General features: G+C 42.9%; 1 protein-coding gene across 3 annotated transcripts; it reads right to left on the reverse strand.

Annotated features, from left to right (window-relative positions):
- Positions 1-490: 490 nt before the first annotated feature.
- LOC111856195 (innate immunity activator protein-like) lies at positions 491-21330 on the reverse strand. Of its 3 annotated transcripts, none has more exons than XM_023835948.2 (10): positions 21198-21330; positions 11130-11269; positions 10115-10248; positions 8964-9086; positions 7717-7948; positions 7273-7329; positions 6895-7120; positions 6215-6379; positions 4766-5510; positions 491-1292 (listed from the first exon to the last, which is right to left on the reverse strand). In XM_023835948.2, the coding sequence occupies exons 2-10, from the start codon at positions 11254-11256 to the stop codon at positions 1200-1202; spliced, it is 1902 nt and encodes a 633-aa protein (XP_023691716.2). In that variant the 5' UTR covers positions 11257-11269; positions 21198-21330; the 3' UTR covers positions 491-1199. The 3 variants fall into 3 exon arrangements, with proteins under 3 accessions (XP_023691716.2, XP_072571723.1, XP_023691715.2); XM_072715622.1 differs by lacking the exon at positions 21198-21330 and adding an exon at positions 13537-13698; XM_023835947.2 differs by lacking the exon at positions 21198-21330 and adding an exon at positions 13541-13697.
- Positions 21331-22503: the final 1173 nt, after the last annotated feature.

Consider the following 22503-nt stretch of genomic DNA (forward strand, 5'->3'; position numbering starts at 1 on the left):
TACAGTTCATATAAGACTGGTAGCTGGCGTTTGCCTGGTTACCACATTTGGGTATGCATTAGTGGGGGTGTAAGAGAAGGTTTTGAATATGCATAAATTACAGCTATAAATTATCACTTGAATACAGTTCAGAACACAGGACAATATGATATTAAAGCCTTACTCTTCAAATACTGTATTTGCATGAGTTCAAAGGTATGTTATAAAACTGTAATCTTTGGTATACAAAATTTCTCTTCTGTCTTGAGAAGGATTATAGAATAATGTGACATTCCCCTGAAAGGTTCATAATCCTGCCAGGTTCATTAGTATTCATCTTGGCTTACCACTTTGACTTGAAATGAGACGCAGCACCTGTAAATTAGGAGCCTAAATCAGGATCACTTTGACACCACAGACACTTTGTGATAAGACTTCTTTTGTCATGTGACTTGTGGAAAAAGACTGGTGAAGACTTGAGGCTATTTAAGTACAGCAAGTAGGTCACAAGTTTTTCACATGACATTTTATTGGTTTTACTTTTAATCTGGCAGCTTTTTTCTGATACACAGGCATTCAGCACATAGGTCTAATATCTTACTATGTTGGTATTCATTATACTGTGGTTTAACTTACCTGGGCCTGCCCAGAACCCGTTTCATTTATTAAACGTGAAAACTTTTTCTTCAGACTAAAGACCTTGAATATGGGAGCAATTACTGAAATGCATTAAAAATAGTACCAAATTAATTTTATTTCAGCAATATTCAAGAAAGTAACTACCCTAAGTGATGAAAGTTCACAATCTGTTATGTATGTAGGTCCTGAAAATTCTCCAGCAGAAGGAAGATAATGGCGTTAATCTAAAGTCAGTCAACTATTCCCCCATAAAAACAGTTCATGGCATTGTTTGTTTACTATGCTTGCAACCAGTTCCATGGCTAATTACATATACACCCAATGTATGGTTACAGATCGATTCCATAACTGAGCGGCTATAAACATATTGTAGAGGTAGACTAATGACTACAAATAATTTACAGTGAAAGTTTCTTTTTACAGTAAAGTTATAGGCACATGACCGTGGAAGCAATTGATATAAAAACTGGTGAAATAGCCAGTCCCAAACTGTCCATTTTTTCAGTGTCAGCACATGCATTAGCACCATAGATACATAGATAAAGTCCAATATCTCGTGTATACCAAAAGAAAGCCTTCGTCTACATCTGGCTAATAATTTCGGAGTCCTCCTCTATGTACCACTGTAAGGGCCTTCCGTCTGAAGGTCTATGGATGATTCTTGTCTGAGGGACCTGCAGGAGAGAGGAGACAGATGAGCACTCTTGATCCTATAAAGGGACACTTGCATGATAGAAAAGGCTTCATTGTCAGACCTGACAATCATATACAGGCGACAGCTCTCACAAGGCTCTTCCTGTGGTGTCAAGTGCAGCAATGGGGCAGTGTAATGCAGCCGGACATTGTGTTGGTTTTGGTGTTTGACCGACCTGGGTGGCCCAGGTTAACAGAACCCTGGAGCATAAGTGAGTTCCTGAAGAATCCAGGTGCACCTCACAACATCTAGGCAGGAATCCCTTTCCTGGGCCTGATTGCAGGCAGAGAGGGCAAAGCGAAGCCTCCAGGGACAGAGCAGATATTTACATCCACTGCTTCTGCAGATAAGACCGTTTAGCAAGAAACTCATGGGACATGGTGTTTAAAGTTCACAGATGTGCAGCTGTTAAGGGGTGAACTGAGCAATACAGCCAGTACATTTCATGACACTGCATTACATGATAATACTTGCTTAGCTAATGCCTTGTTCTAGGGCAACTTTACACAGTATGTGTTACACTTCTAGGTACTTATTCAGAGTGACAATGAGAACACTGCTCAAAGATAGAACCGCACCACCAGCCCCTAAGCCCCAGGTGGGGCTTGCTGATGAATGGAAAAAGCTGTTGGATGACTCAATGAATGACTTTCTGCAATGTCTGGTTTTCCTTAAGTTATCTTGTAAAGGTGGGATTGGGAAATGCCAGGTTCTGTCCAGGTGTGTCATGCAGGAAGCCAAGGGGAGATTCCCACGATACCTTGGCCCTGGCTTGTGCCCTTCTTCCTTATATCTTTCTCCCTTCTATCACCACGTAATTTCTATAGTTTTGTACTGACAGGACCAGGCGAGGAGAAGGATCTGCAGTAAGCAGCTTTCCAGCCAATTTACTCAACACTGCAGCACTTTGACAATGGCCCTGGAAGTGCATCCCTCTCAGTAACTTTACACGCAGCCTGTCTACAGCCAGGATAATGACAGAGAACAGGAGCTGGCCACCAAGAGAAGTCACTTCTGCAACAAGGAGTGCACTCTGTCACTACTTTGTCTTTCCTTGTGCTAATAAATTGACATATCCAGGACAATGTGGCGATTATAGTAGTATACATTACCAACATGGGCATCATCATATAATTACACTGGTATACATTTCTCCACAGTTTCCCGACAAATACCAGATGTGTCTCAACAGACCTCTTGATAAGCATCAAATAGACGATGTGGAAAAAAACCACTGGCTTAAAACAGCTTTGGTGAATGGCAATAAACACATAAACACAGACAGCTTGGTGACAGATAGATATACATGATGTAACCGAGTAGTATTTCAGGGGGAAAAGTTCACCGTCTCCACAAATGCATGTCATTTCACTGACTGCATCAGGTATTGTTCATCATATTACTCATTCACATAACACAAAATGTCATTTAATTCAGAAGATGAAGGTCAAATATACTATGCAGAACTTACTAGCATATTAAGAAAGAAATATTTCTATTCTAACAGGAAGATTAAAAATGTAGTTTCCATTTCTTGACTTGATTGGTACCATAATAGGTCCAGTGAAGACTGCAAAGCCTAGTTTTTACATTCCAATTCATCACATTTAGTTTTTGGTTTGTTTTTTGCCAAATGGACAAATAACTAAGCTGACCACATCCATAGTGGAGAACATAACTGATTTACTACTTTTAACTGGGTGGAGATTTTGTTTTAAGCCCTACATTCTAACTTTAGTGCTGTGACACTTGCGTCATGTGGTATCATCATAACTAGCTCCCAACCCCTCCCGTGCAATTTTCTAATGAATATGGCAAAATACTGGCAATTTATCCAAAGGCAGAATTAACACTTTCACACTTACTCTGGCTGTAGCCTCTTCACTCTCTTTTGAAGAGACACACTACACCTGACAGCCTGGATTTCCACATTCCGGACGTTCCAAGTACGTGGTTCATTAAGCACCCATTTAGTGTACAATGTGCCTGTGCTTTATCATAATTAATCGAAAGCATTTCTAAGCATTCTTCTGCTCTAAATGGTCCTGTCTACTTTTCTTTTTTAAGAACCCTGGAAGCACGATGATTCATATAGAGTAAAATTAAAATGGCTCTGAGGACTGTATTGCAAAATACAGAAACATTTATAGTTCTCCAGGAACAAGGTAATGAAACTCCATAAAATGTACCTGAACCACAAGGAACTCCCCCCTTCACTGGCAGAAGCTGAAACTGTAGATCATGAAGTTGGTTAAGCCTGGCCCAATGGGGCGCTGTCAGGACACGACTGACAAGGAACTGCCTTCCCTGACATGCGCACATAAACGCAGGCCTCCTACACCCTTGTGAGATGCCTGCAGGTTGCCTGCAGACTCATGACAACAATGCAATAGATACTCACTTAAGGAGCCTAACCCTGGAAACACGGGCCACAAGGCAGGGAGAGCATTGGGTGGGGGCTGTGATCGGAAGGTATGCGGTTCAATTCCTGTGGTTGGCAGAGTAATTTCACCCTTGGACCCTTAAGCAAAGCCCCAAATACCCCAGGGACTGTCTCACCCTGCTTTCTCAAAAAAACATTCATTATTCATTTCTTTGAATAAAAGTGTCTAATGTGCTAAATAAATAATAGTAGTTCCATGTCATTCCTATGGGGTATGATGCATCAGCTTCTCTCATTTCTAACACTTAAAAGCTTAATTCATCACTGTCATGGCAAAGTTCAGTAAGCAAGTACTGCTGGGTGAAACCATGCAACATTTTCATATAACAATCGTAATTATAATAAAGCCTTTTGCCCTCCAATAAACATTTAAAAGTAATGCCCTTTTTTAGCAGTACCCCAAGCCGGAATGCAGCCTTCCCACTCTGCCAATCACAGTTCTTCCCTGGCATGTTACTTGTAACACTGTACATGCATGGTATATTACAATGTGACAGGCCAGGACATGCCGGTATAAAGAAACCAGACAGTCTTGCTTCACACCTCAACAAGTAAAAACATCTTCCAGCAGAAACAATCCAATAGCACGTCCTCTTTTTTTTTAACTTGAAGTAGCCCATGTCAAGATCTGACCGCAGGTAAAGCGACACCTAAAACGTCATGTACACTGATATACGAGCCCTATTGCTGCGATGCCCCACAAGAGTACCACCACAGATCTGTTGTGTACGTGTTGTTGGTTGTTAGGCAGATTCAGCTTCATAGCCATGGGTGGGTTTGGACATGAAGCCCTGTGACGCATTCTAACACTATGTCCTCAGGTGTGCCTGAGCTCCACCCAACCTCCATCCTGTATAAATATCACAATAGCTGGGATGTGTCAGATCTCAACATGTCTGTTTATTTCTTGTGCAGTTCATAGCAGATTTATTGGGATATATTTAACTACCTTTAATGACCTTGAAGTACGCTCAAGCGGAACAGTAAGCTGGTTTATGAAAGTTCTTTACCTGCTCAGGGAGCTGGTGCATCACTGGGGTCAGCGGAGAGTCCCGGCCCTGATACGTCCTGATACGGACCGCGCCCTGCCGGTCGAGCGAGTGAGGCCGAGGCACATGCATGTGGTTCCGTTGGTGCCAGGAACGTAGCTCGTCTGATACAGCCTCCTGGGGGCGGCTCATGTGGTAGTGGTAGGAGGAATAATCCCTAAGCGAGGGCGTCCGTGCCAGTCTGGCGTTCACGGGGCGGGAATGCGGCACCCACTGCTGAGAGGGGTCCTCATACTCGTGCCAGAATTCATAGCGGCTGCGCCCACTTAAGTGGGGAGGGGCTACATGCACATACGCGACGTCCATCTCGGCTGGGTAGCCAGTCCTCTCCTCCACGAAGTCCCGGTAGAAGCTCGGGGTGGAGTGGGGGTGTTGGCTCTTGTAGAGGCTGGGCCCACTGAAAGCCAGTGGCCTGGGGTAGCCCAGCGGTGGGCTGCTGGTGTGGGGGGCATAGCGATGCCCATTTGGCTGTGGGGTCTCTGCCTGGGCCTCGCGGCGGGGTGAGCCGGTGTGGGAGGAAGCCGAACACTCCGAGCCGCTGTCCTCGGAGTTGCACTGGTACACTGGGCCCCCGGAGGTCCCCCTAAAGGCCAGGTACTCAGACGCTGCCCTGGCTAGGTCGCCCCTGTCAGTGAGCCGCCTGTGAGCCAGCGGGGAGCGTCTTCGATCTTGATCCAAGTCGTGGGGCAGCGCGACACTGGGAGCTCTGTAGGGAGCACAGAACGTAAATGAAACAGTACTGGCTGATACTCATTCCTCATATCATTTTGTAGAATCTGTTTGTTTAGCAAAGACTTTTATCCAAAACGACGTACATTTTTTTCCAGGAAGCAAGTTAGAGGACTTGATCAGAAGCCCAATGCTGAAATCAGTCTACTGACCATGGGATTCGAACTGGCAACCTTCCAATCACAGGTACAGCGTCCTAACCTGCTGAGCTACACAACTCCTGTATAATATTTTTGTGCCATTTTCCTCATTTTTTAGCCATTTCCCATAAGTCAATTGACCTCACTGTATGTGGGGTAAGGAAGAGGTGAACAAGCACAATTGCCCTCCTCTCTATGCCTTAGTAGCCACAGGATTTTGTTTTCACTCGCTATCAAGCAGTAAAAGACGTGCTGAGGCGGGTGACCCTACCCACAGCCCAGGACCCACCACACCAAAACCACGCTGATGAGTTTGTATGAAACTATCCTATGTCAACCACATCCTATGTCAACTAAATGTGAACATTTCCAGCCTTGTAATAATAAGAATTAGTAATGCCACCACTCAAAACGTGCATTTGCGTGGAGCCCCTGAGGTTTGGAGCTTCTGCCTATTTCATTGGGGCCCCAGAAAAAATAATCCCTATTTATACCCCCAGTAATAAAGCCGTGAAGTTCTGACCTTGCAGGCAAGACTGACCTGAGGGAGTGGTGGCGACGCAGGTGCAAATCTGGTGTGGAGGGGGCACTAGTGACCTGGATCTGAGGCACTGGCAAGGTCTTGACTGGGGTAAACTGGTGTGGGAGGGGGGCATCTCCCAACCTGGGCTCCACTGGGTTCGAAACAGCGCTGACAGCTGAACTACTATAGAGAGAGAGAGAGAGAGAGAGAGAGAGAGAGAGAGAGATATTATTGATGGAACAGTCATGTTACCCAGGGGTAATGCAAAATGTAAACAAGGAGCACATACAATGGGTCCTGTCAGGACAAAACTATAGAAACTGCATCTAGTTATGCATGAAGTGCTCTTACCGAAACCACAAAAAAGAAAAATGGCCCGGTGAAACAGACTACTCCCTCTCACCATCTGCAAGCTGCTGTTCATGAGGAATTAGCTCATAATAAAGAACTTAAAGGGATTAATCTCCCTGCTTCGATAATGCCGTATTTCATACTAAAAACATACTACTGTTTTCAGCAGCTAATAGAAACATGGCAACCAACTATATATAACTATTTATATTGTTATATTCAGTAGGTACTTTGCTACAATAACACATCTGCTCAGAGACGTGAATTGGGATTTTGTTTATTTACCATCCCATGACCCTGGCCATGATGGGCGTTTGAAAGATGGATGGATGGATGGATTTGTTTACCATGACTGGCTACTGCTAGGCCTGTGAGACCTTTTGGGCTTCTGGTAGGGCTGGTCCAGGCTAGACTCCTTCCAGGGGGAGTTCTGAATAGGAGAGCGCTCGTAGGCAGGGGCCACATGGCAGCCCGGTTTCAGTCCCTCCAGGGTCTGCGGGGGTTGGGGGCGCGAGAGCTGTGAGGGTGGGTGGAGCTCCATGGTCTGGTGGGAAGAATCTGTGGCTCCCTCATCTGGAGAAAACAATGACATCAGCCACTTGGCACCGAGTTTTCATTGTCTGTCATCTGCTGCTGAGGGGGCTTTTGGGTAAATGTGCAACACTGTACACACGCGAAGATCGGAGGGAGGGAGACAGGCAGGGGGGGGGGGGGGCTACCCTCACCTTCATCCAGCACCCCAGCATCTGATAACGAGCTGTCATCTGAAATGGTGGCCAGTTCTGCAAACACAGAGCGAATCCAGAGTTAGCAGCCATGCACGTCCATACGCCCAACATATGCTGCCAACGGTCACGCGCTTCATTCATCATTCAGCCCCACGACCAGCCAGTCAGTCAGGGATGGGTTAGCTGCTTCTGGGGCCCCACTCAAAAAGCCCCCCCCCCCCAGGTATTTTAATTTAAATAAACAGCAATCAAATAGAATCAGAAGATGGTAGCCAGCTAACTGCTTAGCAAAGCACACTGCTTCAGCATCTCCTAAATAAGGAACGTTTATTTAACCGTGTAGTGAGTTTGTGGCCAACAAGGGACCCCCACACAAATGTGTGCTTTGAGTGGGGGTAAGCACCGCTGCTACGGCTGGCTTAATGGGGGCAGGGTGGTCACCTTTCTGCCCAGGAGCGGAGCGGGGCCGGGGCGAATTGCGGCCCATCTTGAGGCGCAGCTGAAACAGTGCCTCCTGCAGCTCCTTCATCTTCCTCTCCTGCAGCTTGCAGTGCTGTATGCGGCTCCTCCGCACCTGTCTGCTCAGGTGCTGCTCCCGGGACAGCCGGCGGGCCGCCTCATAGATCTGCGTCTGCAGGGCCAGGTCGGCCTCCACGGCGTGCAGCTCTGAGTCCTGCGGGGGGAGGGGGGTAGGGGTATGATGCTGGTCCCATTCCGGCAGGCCAGACCCAGGGCTGATTCATTATTACAAGACAAGCACCAGCTGCACTCTGCTCAACTCCCCCTTTCTAAATCTGATTCCTCCTTGGCCCAACCTCTCTGATTTCTATTGCCTGGACTATTACTTAAAAAAAAAACCCTAACCTCAACAATACACATTTTCTTCCCATAAAAAAAGTTGTTATAATTTTCTCATGTTGCTATGCTGATGACTCTATCCAAAGAATCTTTGTACAGGATATGGTAACATATTTGTGGGGGCTTGTTGAGTAGTTATGGGATATCCTTCCCAGCATGCCTGCCTGTCTGTGTGGCTCCCCAGCATGCCTGCCTGTCTGTGTGGCTCCCCAGCATGCCTGCCTGTCTGTGTGGCTCCCCAGCATGCCTGCATGTCTGTGTGGCTCCCCAGCATGCCTGCATGTCTGTGTGGCTCCCCAGCATGCCTGCATGTCTGTGTCGCTCCCCAGCATGCCTGCCTGTCTATGTGGCTCCCCAGCATGCCTGCCTGTCTGTGTGGCTCCCCAGCATGCCTGCCTGTCTATGTGGCTCCCCAGCATGCCTGCCTGTCTATGTGGCTCCCCAGCATGCCTGTCTGTCTGTGTCGCTCCCCAGCATGCCTGGCTCTGACATATCCTTCCCACCAGGCTTTGCAGTGTGCATAATTCTGCCCACTGTTAACTTTATCTGTTCATCTTAGTCTTTATTGGGTCTATTACAATATTTTACTATATATTTATAATATTTTGCTATATATTTAATATATTTCTACTATATCTTACAATATTTGACTATAGTGCTCTATAATACTCAGTGAAAATCCAAGTACCTCACTGAGACCAAACACCCCCCAGGAAACAACAGCATAGCTCCTCCCAGGACCTGAACTTAACTGGTTTTATCTCCAGAGACTAGCTAGGGCAACATGGGAGGGCACTTCTCCATCTCCATCCGTCTCCCCGATACCATACCTCTCCATCTTTCCGCAAGCTCTCCTCGTCCAACTTGAAAGCGGCTCCGATCCTTCTGCGAATGTGAGGAGGTTTCTCTCCTGGCAACAGTGGGTAGTCTGAGGACAGCTCTCCAGTCAACTCCTGCGCAGGGAGCAAGACCAAACAAGATTAATTAGAGTTGTACGTGCTTGGGACACTTGACGTTTACACAACACATCATTTCATGACAAGAGAAAGCAGCATATTTATGTAACTGTCTAGTAATTTTTTAACCAGAGTACATAATTACCAATTTAAACAAATCAATATTTTCATTAATCTTCAGCAGGAACCACTTAGCAAAAGGAGTCTTAGGCACACCACAATTTAACCAATAATGGACAAGCTACCATAGTTCATAACAGCCAAGACTCATAAACAAGTTAATCTTTACAAACAATGTGAGCTATTGTTTATATGTTTTGCTCCTTGTTTAACAAAGATTAGGCCTTTGTGCCACCAGTTTGAATCCCAGTTTTGGCAAAACAGCCACAGGTCTGTTGGACCCTTGAGCAAGGCCCTTAAACAACCCCCCCCCCCCCCCCCGACAAAAAAAAAAATGCTTCAGGGGTGCTGGATGAATGGCTGACCCTGTGCTGACCCCAAAATTTCACTCTGACCTCTGTTTGTGTGTATGCCTTAAAAAAGGAGAGAAAATGGGAAAGAACCCATTTAAAATGTACCTGTACTTGTACAAAAGGCAAAAAGCGATACCAAAAGTATCTCTGGGACTCAGCAGCTCAGCAACCTGTGAGTAACATGTCAGGGCAGGACTCTCTGTCACAGCAGTTTCTATTGAGCAATGATTGTGTCTCAACCTTGGTTCCTTTCCCACCTTCTACTCCATGACATAAGCCCTCTACAGTATAGCTGAGGTTTAACTGAGGTTTAACCCTTAATCATTAAGACACAGGACCGGAATCCGGTGGATGCAACGTAATCGCAGCCCAGCTCTGACACGCCAGGATGAGATCCGGGGAGCAGGAAGCAACCACTAAGAGATCTAGTTGGGCAACCTGATATCTCACTCAACGTTCAACCATTGTTGCTATGACACCCAAGAATATCCATTAAGATCAGTACAGGTTGAACCCCTGACCGGCTATGACGTGGCTATAGGAAGATCTTACCGCCTCTCGGATGCACAGCTTCTTCAACTCAAGCAGACACAGCTCCAAGCGGTCCTGCAGGGACTGCTGCTTCAGCTTCACGGCCCGTGTGTGTGTGGTCACATCCTTCATGGGGGGTGTCGGGCTATCAGGGACTAGGGAGCAAGACAAGAAATGGCTCTAGATAGGTAAAGGTGTGTCATATACAACATGCTCTTTTGGGACAGCCTAGGGCGGGTTTTAGACATCATTTTAGGCATATGGAGCCATCTGTGGAGTCTTGTGTCATCCTCAATACCAGGGATTACCTCCAGGCTCCTAAATGTGACCCACTAATGATGTTAAAGCAGGGTCATGAGAGACTGGGAAAGGGCCATGCATAAAAGTGTTCTGAACCAGAAATGTTGCCCATTTTATTTTTTTCACCATTGGCAAGGCCAGTCATTCATCTCTTTTGGTGGACATGCATATCTATGTGACAAGAAAGTTCAAATGTTTGTGAACTCCTGCCAGTGCTGTCATCATGAAACTCAAGCCCCCTGGCCAGGAGCGATATGCTAAACGTCACCGAGAGGCAGCCGGGAGGGGAGGTGTCCCGTAACCAGAAATGTCGCGGAATAAAAACACTTGGGTTCAACTCCGGAACTAGTTATACCTGCAGGCAAATTGCCAGTGTACTAAATATTTCTGAAGTAACCTGTAGCATCATTTCGGCCATTAGAGGTGTGTCTGGGGACAAAGGGGCTGGTTGTTAGACAGGTAAATGAAAAAAGCCCTGGTTGTCTGGGTCAACCGTGACAATGACAAGCTGTCAGGAGAGAATGACATTACACTTAAGCCTACCAACACTGGCAAGAAAGGATCAGGTGACATTTGTAATAGTTGTTTTGGTGTTAAGAACAACAAAACATGTGCGGTATTAGCCTAACTCCAAATAGCATAGAGATCGGGGTAAGAGTAAAATCCTTAACCAGTTGTACTTGTGTGTGCACATAAATTTCACTGGTGATTATTTGGACAGGAATCTAGGCCTTACTGGAATGCAGAATAATCCCGCTGTCTGCATCGCTGAATTCTTCTCTGCTGCCCATGTCAGCGATTAAGGAGTTATTCCACAAGTCTGCAACAGTTGTGCTCATATGGGAGGATGGGGGGGCGATCATCCGTCAGGATAACCTATGAACAGAAGCAGTTATCACTCATCTGATGCATTCCCCTTACTTTGCGGTCACCCTTGCGAAGCTTAGGCATTAAAGTTTACATCCAGAATGGCTGAAACGGGGGCATTGGCTGAGGCCTACTGATGCAGAACAAGCAAGCTCTGTCGCTCACCAAAAACAAGGAGCAAAACATGTCAACAATAGCTCACATAGCCCAGTCTGCCTCACCAAGTCACCCAACCCCTCCCTGCTCTGAGACAACCAGTCTATTCACTCACATTAGCCCCACTCTCCACTGCAGCCTGTTTACTCATTTATCACATACTTTCATCCAATGCAACATATAACTGAGAAAGTAGGGTCAGACAGTCACTGGAACAATTGGGGTTAAGGGCCTTGCTCAAGGGCTCAATGGTTACATTGCTCTGCCAACCCTAGGATTAGAATCAGTGACCTTTCAATCAAAGCCAGTGTCCTAACCCGCTGGGTGATACACCATGCCCAGCCTACTATATTCACCTTAGCTGTCTCAATACTGAAGAAATAGGAGCACATCAGAAAAGTTCGGTCCATAGCTCATAGTTGGACTAAAATGATTAATGAAACTGTTAACAACAATAATCCAGCAGAAGTAACTCTATTGTGATATTCAGTATCAGCTGCATCAACGGAAATAACTGGAAGTGGGAAAAGTACAATAAGGACATGTAACATTAAATTTAACCTCAGTGACAAATGCACTCTTCCTGATGGATATATTCATATGTGGCCAAGCAAAAACCACTGCGGAGAACCGGAGAAAAACATAAAGCAAACTCAAAACAACAATTGCGAATTAAAGTCCTATACAGAGAAATTGTTAAACCCAGTTGAGTTCCTGGTGAACTAAACTCCCAACAACTGTAAGGCAAACCAAATTACTGCAATATCACTGAGACATGAAGCAAGAATATTTTTTGTTTCCATTTTGAAGGAGCCATTCGTTTGCTCAGGTTAGAATACTTTTCATTCTTTGCTAATGCAGTCTGTGCAGGTCCAACACCTCATTCACAGACATTATGGAAATGGGAGAAACAAATACTCCTAGTATAATTTGTTTCCTGCTTGGAATCTATTGCAATAAACACAATGTAACGCAATATCTGATACAACTGAAATAAATATAATACAATTTTTATGTATCAAACCTACATTTCCACACAAGCTGGTTGGTGACCAATTAGTCACATATTAACAAATCCAGGCTCAAACTGCAAACAACTCTATCATGGGGAGTGTGAGCTTCCTGAATCAATCACATTTAACCACCTGTATAATTAAAGTGGGTTTAACTGAAACCTTATTCCTCATCCCGAAGGATATGACCCAGCAGTTATTCATAACACCAATTTTATACCATCATCCAGACAAACACAATCATCATCACCGTCGTCATAATCACATGCACACAGCGGTGAGGCATTCTGACACAAAGCAATCCCTACAGGCTATCCCCGCGGTCTGCAACGTTTCCTATTTATCAGAGTACACTCACTATGCTTTCAGCCCCACCTGGGAAGGTCCATAAAAGTAATCTTTGCCCGTGAACCGGTCCACTAGTACGGCAGAAAGCGAAATTGTGATGCAATACTTAGTTTTGGGTGTGTTTGCCAGGGCAACTTTAATTGCACCAAAACTTAAACATAGCCCATATATGATTATAGCTGTAATAGTTACTCAGGTTTCTGTTTACCGAGTCTCTTCTGATTACGGCAAACACTCGTAAGTGCTTACCATACAATGAATTTCACTGTGCTGACTTTAAACACTTGACTGAATGTGCAATACTAATCAAATAAGACTTGAAAGTCGATTAGGAGACTGTTTTCTCCATAATAATAATAATAATGGGTGGCTGATTAACCAGATCTAGGTAAAGCAACCCTGCAAGAACCTTCAATCATAGCCCGAACACAGTAGGGTGCCCGGGACTCTGATACCCCCCACAAAATACCACCATTCTCGTCGGGGATTGAAGCAGTTGAATGCCAAAATGCTTCGCTTGATTCATCTAATTGTCCTCTGCAGTTTCAGCGTCTTGGGCTTTTTAGTGCGTTAATATTTTATTAAAATGTTAAGAACGATTAATAGACTTAAAAGTACCGCGGAAACATAATTTAGAAATCTTTCCCATTATTCATGGTTTGAATCGCGGAAAAGTAATTAAAAATAAATATTTAGCTTACTATTATTCGTTGCTTCAAATACTAATAAATCAAAGGGAAACATTTTAAATAAACTCACTTACATGTAACTGTGTTGCTTCGGTATTATTACACGGCACCCCAAAAACCTGCTCCTTCCCCCGACCGAAGCGTACTGTGGACTGGCGCCCAGTGCAGGGAGGAGCGACTGCGTTTACCCAGGGAGGGGGACAGGCGAGGCTGCGGTGACTCCTTCAAGGTGGCGGGACGATACAATAGACTTCCCATTTTAATTCAGAATTTCTTTCCAGATTAAAAAAACAAACAAAGATGACTGATGGGAATATAAATTACGAAAACGAAAAACTGTGACGAAGCTAAAAACAATAGCTAAATCGTAAAAAATGTGTTTTTTAAATTAATTATTTTAAAGTTTATTATTGATCTTCATCCATTATTTTAGACCTAAACTTAAAAATTTGTATTGCATATGTCATGGGAAAAGTAGGTTTTTAAATGTTTTATTTGTGGTAAGATGTGTTATAATCAACATTATTTATGTTATATATCTAACACTTAATTTCAGATGCAGGGCACGTACAGTTCAGTTGCCTCACCTGCATACGCCTTTAGAAAGCTGCAAAGTTGCTTAGCAATGTTCAATTGGTGACGTGAGACCAGCGTTATATTTAAACAACCTAATTTATTCCAAGTATTGTTGTCCTCTATTTTGAAGTTTTGAGGGCGCGGCTGCCAACAGCACGTCACTTCACGAGCCTGTCGGTCTTACTTTGCTGCGCTTGATCTACGACGTATACATTGTGTAGCGTAACAAAATTGTCTGGTTTTCCGCTTTAGTTTTACATTGGTAGGGTACACTGTATTCCTGTTCACTGAGGATATCTACTGAGCAAATCTAGCCTTTCGTTTATGAGCATCAACTATTGGTAGACTATGATTAAGAATTATATACCATACAGCTGGGATGCTTCAAAGGAGTCAAATGTTGATCTCTTTTCAATGATTTAAAACTCCCTTTCGCCAAGCATCAATGGTGATTCTTCATTGTTAGTCACAGCCACGATCAGGTAATCTCATCAAGTATTTTAAGACTGTGTACCTTTCTTTTATTTGATGACCCGAACATATTTTCAGTCAGATATTAATCTAATGCTTGTCTCTGTTGTTGTGGAAAGATTTTTTACTTGCTGACATAAGTGGACCGGTTTGGATTGATCGGTGAGCCATATTTAATAAGTTTCTTTTTTTCCCCCAGATGTGATCAGAGCAAGCAAAAGTCAGTGACCATTTATTTTTGGGAATCAACCAACCCTTCCCCTAAAGCCCCGGCTGAATACTCTCCGTAGAGCAGCAAATGGGATGTAAGGCCCTGCTCCAGGCCATGGAGCTGGTAGAGCAGGGAGCCCCAGAATGGGTCAAATGCTGGTGGGGTGTCTCCATAAACCCCAGGGCTCACATTTACCAGGAATTCATGAAGCCACAGAGGGTCCTCTGAGGCAGCAGGGTGACCCGCGTGGGGGGTCTCCAGTTCACAGTGCCTCCTGGGTCACTCCAGCTAACCCTCTAGTAAACGTAGGTGTTAAACACCACAACACAACAGAAAACCAGCCAGTTGCCTTTGTCCCTTCCAGTAACTAAACTGGACATGTCACTACCTGTATGGTTTACAATAAACAAAACATAATAATGATATTATCTTCAGTCATAGAAATATTGGTTCTATACTAGCAATAGTAACTGCCTCTTAAACAATAATACAATTAGTCCACCAGAAGAGGGCGCCTAACACATAGGCCATACAAAATGAGGCTGTATAAACCAAGGGATTTATGATGAGATAAAATGCGCAAAAGCTTCAAGCCCCACAGTTCCTGCTTCATTCTAATTTTCTATAGCAGGCTACAGTTTTGCCTCAGCCCTGTTCCTGGGTGACAGGGGTGAGGATGTAAGCATGATCATGAGAAACCACATAATGTTGTTTCAGGCACCATCCGAGCGGCTCCCCCATTCAGCCAGGCAGCTCATGTGCAGTGGCCCAACACAAAAGAGCGGAGATCCTTTCTGCACCGAGTCAACACTAACTCAGAAAGCAGCAAAAACACAGTGGGGACAGACACCCCCTGGCCCAGTCTGCCCCATGGACCTTCTGATCAGGACAGTCCTGATCTTGCTTGTGAAGGCCACGTGGACAGATGAAGCCTTTGTATAGACAGTAAACCTGAATGGGGGGGGGGGGGATGCACGAGAAATCAGTAAAAATCTTCAGTCCGAAATCTGATCAATATTACATTAATTTAGCAGTGTGTGACTGAGCGGGTTCAGAGGGACCAAGGCCCCTAACCCCCACCTGCTCTGGGGACTGTATGACATTGCTTCATCAATTGTACATTTCTTTTGATAAAAGCTTAAAACTAAGCTAGTGATTTTATCAGCATCCAGCTCAAGTTAGTATAGTACAGCTTAGCCTATAAATAATTCAGGTAGCAGTAATTTCAAGGTTCATGGAAAATATTGAAAATATATGAAAATAAAATGTGTTAGGAATCTGTGCTCCCTGCAATAATCTGATTGCCACAAGTTGCAAATACAAAATGTAAACTAGACAATTTGTCATGTTTTTTCCTAACTGGCAAAAGATGCAAAGCATGTTGGGTATTACAGTCCTCCCCCACCTCACTTCTGTCCGACTCATTACCCAAAGGATTCCCGGTTAAATTGTAACTCCCAGCTAGCTTTTAGCTTTCCCCGCTGCTATGCTCCCTTCCACCATTCTCTTAAACCCTAAGCGACATGTTGCCTCCTCATTCCTGTCATCACCTAACCCACAGAGCCTCACTCATCCATCCCCAGTTGTTATTTAGCTCTTTTCCCAGAATACTCAGCTGTGCTCCTTAACATGATATGTATTTATCAGATGCTTTTAAAGCAACATTCATTTTTCAGAAAACAGGGTCCCTGGAGCTGCTGGGGTTAAACACCTTACTCTAGGGCTCAACAGTAAATTCATTCAGCCAAGCAGGAGACCTGAACCCACGCCCTTCCCTCATAGGCATAGTGTCCTAACCTGCTGAGCCACTGCAGTTTCCCATACTAGCTGTTATTATTTAATTCACCTTGATTAAGATGTTGGATAATGTAATATTAGATACAAATGCATGTGTCATTTAGGCAAAGTCATGAGTTTCATTTACTCAACAGCTTATTCAGGGCTGAAATGAAGCATAATGACCTCAGTAGGTCATGGGCAAATCCCAGGAGAACAATGTTTTACATTTTTGTCTCCGCCTAACTCGTAATTGCCCCAAATTATTCCTAATTTAGAACTGGGTATTTAGAAGACACTTCCTCTACCCTCTTCCAGGAGTATGGACATGTAAGCCTTGACCACGAAACAAAGATATGATAGAAACCCCTCAATGAACCAAAATGAAAAGAAGTTCAGGCAGTGAGTCTCTGGCAATGAGTCGATCAGCCTCTACACTGTCTCCAATCTATACCCCACCCCCACACTTGGAATTGCATATCCCCTTCAAGAATCTCTCCTATCAGATCCACCAAAGAGGGCCAAACATCTTAGTAAGAAGTACATGACACAAGGCCTTTCACTGGGTCAGCATTTAACATTCCAAGAAAAGGCTGATAGGCGGGTTCAAAGCGAACTGCTTTAAGGAGTAGGTCTGATTTCAGAGTCTGGTAAGCAGCCAAAAATCGTTTGGTCACACAGATCCACATACACACACATCAAACGGCAGCAGTGAGATCATTTGTTAAAAAAAAAAAATCTGTGAAAAAAACCTATAGAAAATTCCTGTTAACCATCATTGCCTCACTACATCGTCTACATTCAGTAAATTCATCAAAACAAGATAAAGCATAGAAAGAAAAATGAGGCCATGCAAAATTACAATAAAAACCTAAAGCACAAAGTAATTGTAATTGATATGAAAGATGTTTAGTGTAAGAGTAAATTATGTTACTAAATATATCCTCATCATTTCATTCTCATTAGTGTAACACATAGATAATGTCCTTAATATCTCCCCTTTTTGATCTGTGAAAATAACAGTAGATCACAGCCAGAAGACAGTCTGGTGTTGGCTGTTCCTGTTTAGTCTAGATGGCTGCATAAAAATAAGTCATATGATGGCCAATTACATCAATGCGGGAGCCAAGAAAAATGATGTCATCTTGGTAAAAGACATTTAGCTAAATTACTACTGCAGATGGGTTATAGGATGGAAGGAGAATGAAGAGGCAAAGTATCACTTAGAGTTGAAGAGAATAGATAGTGGAATGAAACAGCAATGGTGGGAAGCTAAAAGCTAGCTAAGAGCTGCAATTCAAGCAGGAATCCTTTTAGCAATATAAGAGTGATACAGAAGTGAGGCAGGGAGGACTGTGATACCCAGCATGCTTTGCATCTGCCATCAGGTAGGATCAGAATAAAGCGAATTATCCAATTATAATTCTGCAGTTGCAAATTTTGGCAGGGAGCACAAATTACTAACAGATTTTCTTAGAAAAAAATATTTTTCCCATGGACCTTGAAATTACTGCTAACTGAATTATTTATAGGAAAAACTAGACCTGGGTTCCCCAATTCCAGTCCTGGAGGGCCAGAATCCAACACAATTTGCAGGTTTCACTGTTCAAACACACTTAAAAAATTAGCTGAATAAGATCTGAGCAGGGGAACTGTGTTGGAGTCTGGCCCTCCAGCAGCAGAACTGGGGAACCCTGAGCTGGCGTTTGTCACTTTTCCCCATCTGATCTATTTATTTAAACACAAACTACTAACAATTTTCAACATCAGACACTTTTTATTCTTGAATGCACTTCACACAGCTTTATCCCACTTGGAACAACCAAAGACACATGCGACAACCTAGTTCTGCCTTTAACACCGTTATCTTTTGGTCAACAAACTGAGCATCTTAGACCTGGACACTTCTCTCTGCTCCTGGGTGGTGGATTTTCCCACAAACAGACCACAGAGTCTCAGGATTGGAATGCACACGTCATCCACTCTAATCCACAAACACAGGTTCCCCACAGGGCTATGCTGAGCCCAATGCCCTTTACCCTTCCCACTCACGACTATACCCCCACACACCCATCAAAAGCCATTGTGAAGTTTTCTGATGACACAACATCTGATGATGATGAGGTGGCCTACAGGATGGAAGTCACACACCTGCGTGAGTGGAACTGTGACTTGACTATAAACGCCAACCAGACACAGGAAATCATTGTAGACTTCAGGAGAACAAAGATGAATGAACTGAATGAATGTGTGAAGAGCATCAAGTTCCTGGGAGTCTACATAAGAAAGGATCTCACCTGGTTTCCTAACACCACTCACCTGGTGGGAAAAGCCCAACAATCGCCGTCGTTTCTCAGGCCCACTGATCAACTACCGCAATACCACTAAACTTATCCTCTAATATGGCTTGAATCTCTCGTCTGCCAGCTGCAGAGCGTCTGACTAAAGAGGAAGGTTTGCAGCATCATCAGAGACACAACTCACCCAAGACATCATCTCTTTGACCCGCTGCTGTCCGGAAAGCAGTTCAGGGCAATCAGATCCTGGACTAACAGATTGAGAACCATCTTTTTCCCCAAATCCGGGACCTTCACTACCCCCTCCCAAACCAAGCGCCTTCCTGTCCCCCCCCAGAACTGTCATTTTATCACACGGGACCTCGCTATTTCCCACATCCAGGCATGGTACGCATTGTATACACAGAACTTTAAAGTTTGTATATTTATATTTAGTTGTTTTGCCTTGTGAATAATGTATAATGCTCATGTATAATGCTCAGGTACAGCGTCCTAACCTGCTGATCCACACACTGCCCTGCAAAAAGCAATACATTTATATTTCAGATATTCAGGACTGTCACTTGTAGCTATGGAGTATTTAACACGTTCAAAACTTCAAAAAATCTGAATGTTAGCAGAGCATGAATCCAAGTCCTTTCTATTGAGGATAAATCAATCCTGCCTGTAATATAATGTGAAATTTGTGAAATGACAATGCACACAAAAGAAAGAATGTTGAGCAATGAAATAGAACCATCATTGGTAAAGACGTAAATGAAAATGGCAAATTAAACAGTTTTGCTCGTCGGAATGTGACTGGAGCCATAACTAAAAACAATTTGTACATCTTTGCACCTCTGTGGTGTCGATACACACAAAGAAAGATGAAGGTGAAAGCCCATCAGTTTGGTACACTTCTCAACAAGCGAAAATTAGCATAGCAATTACAGGCCAAACATTCAATGAATAGAATACTGGTTCCCATGAGTCCCTGGGGAGGAGTCTTGGTACCCGTACAAAATTCACACATAAAAATAGTCACGCATGTGAAAACCGACTGTCTATATTCCCAGACATATTTGGGTGGGTAAATCACAGGAGATTCCTGCCACCTGTACATAAGCCCCAAACAATGCCCATCCACAACACCTAAGTGATGTATGTCAATGCATACCAACCATTGTCATGCTCCTAAGAGGGGTTGGATTACCCACTAAGAGGCAAATAGCTCTAAGGTCAATGGATGCTCTACATTCCTCCCAGTGTCTCCTGCTGAATTGCTGAATTCCAAGAAACCACCAAGAATTCTTAATGGCTACAATTTACAAATGTCATGCATAACAATCGTATCAGAGGCTATAGAGTAAACTTCACCTGTTTATTGCCCGTGGGCCAACCTGAATCAGATTTTTAGTAAAAAATAAATACTTATAGTTAGTTCCATAAAGATTTTTTTAACCTGAAAGAAAACCTTGAATGAACATAATGGCAGCACTGCACTCATTCGCACATTATACGTGCCCTCCACGCTCTGTAATACTCTGCAACACGTAGATCATATGCATTCTCATATCTACATCCTACTGTATGTACCTTTTCCCGTTCTGCCCATGTGTTACTTTTGTTGCGTCTAATAATTTCACTATTGGTCGTGCAACTGAATGCTTGATGTTGCCGGTGTTAGCAACATCAATTGCTTGCGAGGATTAAAAAGTATCTAAAAGTTCATCCCTCCATCTACGATAAAAGAAATTTGAAGACGAGGAACAGGGAACCAGTAACTAAACTATCGCATCATTACAAAGTTACTAGGCTTTTATTTCATTCTATGCTGTGTTGCTTTATGCTCCATAACAATTTAATTATTTCGTATGCAATTCTTCGTGTGTGATTTGAACTGTCTACAAAATACTATGCAGTTGCAATTATCGGAATTACTAAATACTTTATTTAATTCGTGAAACTCGTAAACTCTAATCCTAATGTAATGGCATTAATCAATTAATCATGATCAACTGCAAAAAAGTGCTTATCTGCAGTTCTGCTGCCACGAACTCAGCTATACCACTTAATTATTATAATTAGTTATTTATACATTATAAGTTTACATAAAAAACGGCATCCGGCAAAGCAGGCTGCGAAGTTTTTTGCTTGGCAACCTTAAGTTTTAAAAAAGAATATACATGGAAATATCATCATCGAAACGAACAGGAAAAACAAAGGAGCAATGCCACCTTTCTTATTATTAAGAATTAATATTATAATATTAATCCAACATCTGTTAATTTATTTAATCATAACATCGGTTCATTGAAATATGCAATAATACAAGTTATCCAAATGGCACGTCTGTATTTTTCTTTTTCATGAGCTCCATACTTGAACGTCTTTACGACTAAGAAATAACCGATAACTTACCCACTTCTGTTTTGATTTAACAATCTTGACAAAATCAAGAGTAATACGGATATTTTTTGTTAATCAACATCTTTGGAGTAATACAATATTCATCCACGTTTTCTGGTTGAGAGGATCCAGACTGGGACGTTTGCTCATGGGTCATACCATTCTCGAAGTGAAATGGGAGTCTAATTACTAAATTCAACAATAATTATTTAAAATATTTTTATTATTACAATGAAGAGCGATAATTTGGAAAAGAAATGGGAATTCAATCGTATTGGTTCATGTCAGAAGCTGACTGAGATCCGAGATAATATATGTATATATATTGTTGTCAGTCGGTTTCCCCTGCGTTGCAGTTGTGAGAAATTTCGTCCCGGTTCGAGCTGAATGCGACGTGAACTCAGAAAATCTAGTATTGCTGACTCAAGTTTAGTAGTAAGGTCCTTTTAGATTAAATGTAAAAATACGCATCAAAATTCAAAAGCTTGTGTTCTGCGTGCTTAGCGATTAATGATTTTAAAACCCTACAAGCCTTTGCGGTGATCGGAGATTTTAATTTGCTTTCCCAGCATGATAACACAAATAGTCGTTGGCACATCTATAAATCTACTGTGATTTAAAGATGTCTGTTGGTGATTTAGGGTACCTATATACAACGTCAAGATATATAAAACTTAGCTGGGTGTGCATTTATTACTATTTTAAACGTTTTATCTGAAAATGGTACAGTACTTGAGGTATTTGAAAATAGGAAGTATTAAGTCTTGGAAGTATCTTAGTTTTTGCTAATAACAAAGTACTCGATTTTCATTCTTAAGTAAAAGCTCAGATACCACACCAAAATGCTTCTTAGGTGAAAGTCATTCAGTGAAATACTACTCAAGTAAACTAAAAAGTGCCTGGTTATAAAACTACATACCTGTGAAAAGTAGAAAGCACTACACATATATTGATCTTATTAAAACCAACGTACCTTACCTTTTAAATTATCTCAAGACAGGTTTGAATAGAGCGTTTTGAGGGACAGTGCAGCACAGTAAAATGCAATATGATAGTGGATTTCTTTTCTTTCATTTACCAAATAGAATGTTTGTAAAGTTAGGCCTAGTTTAGAAGTAATCTGATCGGATTGGATCAAATGTCAAAAACTCGTTGTTCAAAAGAAATAAAGCATTCTGAAATCAGATCAGATCATATAATTCAGTCTTGGTTTTGATCTGGATCAAAGTTTGAGTAGCATTGGGATACCTTTGATCCAAAAGATCAAGATTACCCTGATTCCAGCAGAAGGGTGGAATCATGGTGGATTTTGGGAACA

Source organism: Paramormyrops kingsleyae, chromosome 8 (genome assembly GCF_048594095.1).
Source record: "Paramormyrops kingsleyae isolate MSU_618 chromosome 8, PKINGS_0.4, whole genome shotgun sequence".
Taxonomy (NCBI): Eukaryota; Metazoa; Chordata; class Actinopteri; order Osteoglossiformes; family Mormyridae; genus Paramormyrops; species Paramormyrops kingsleyae.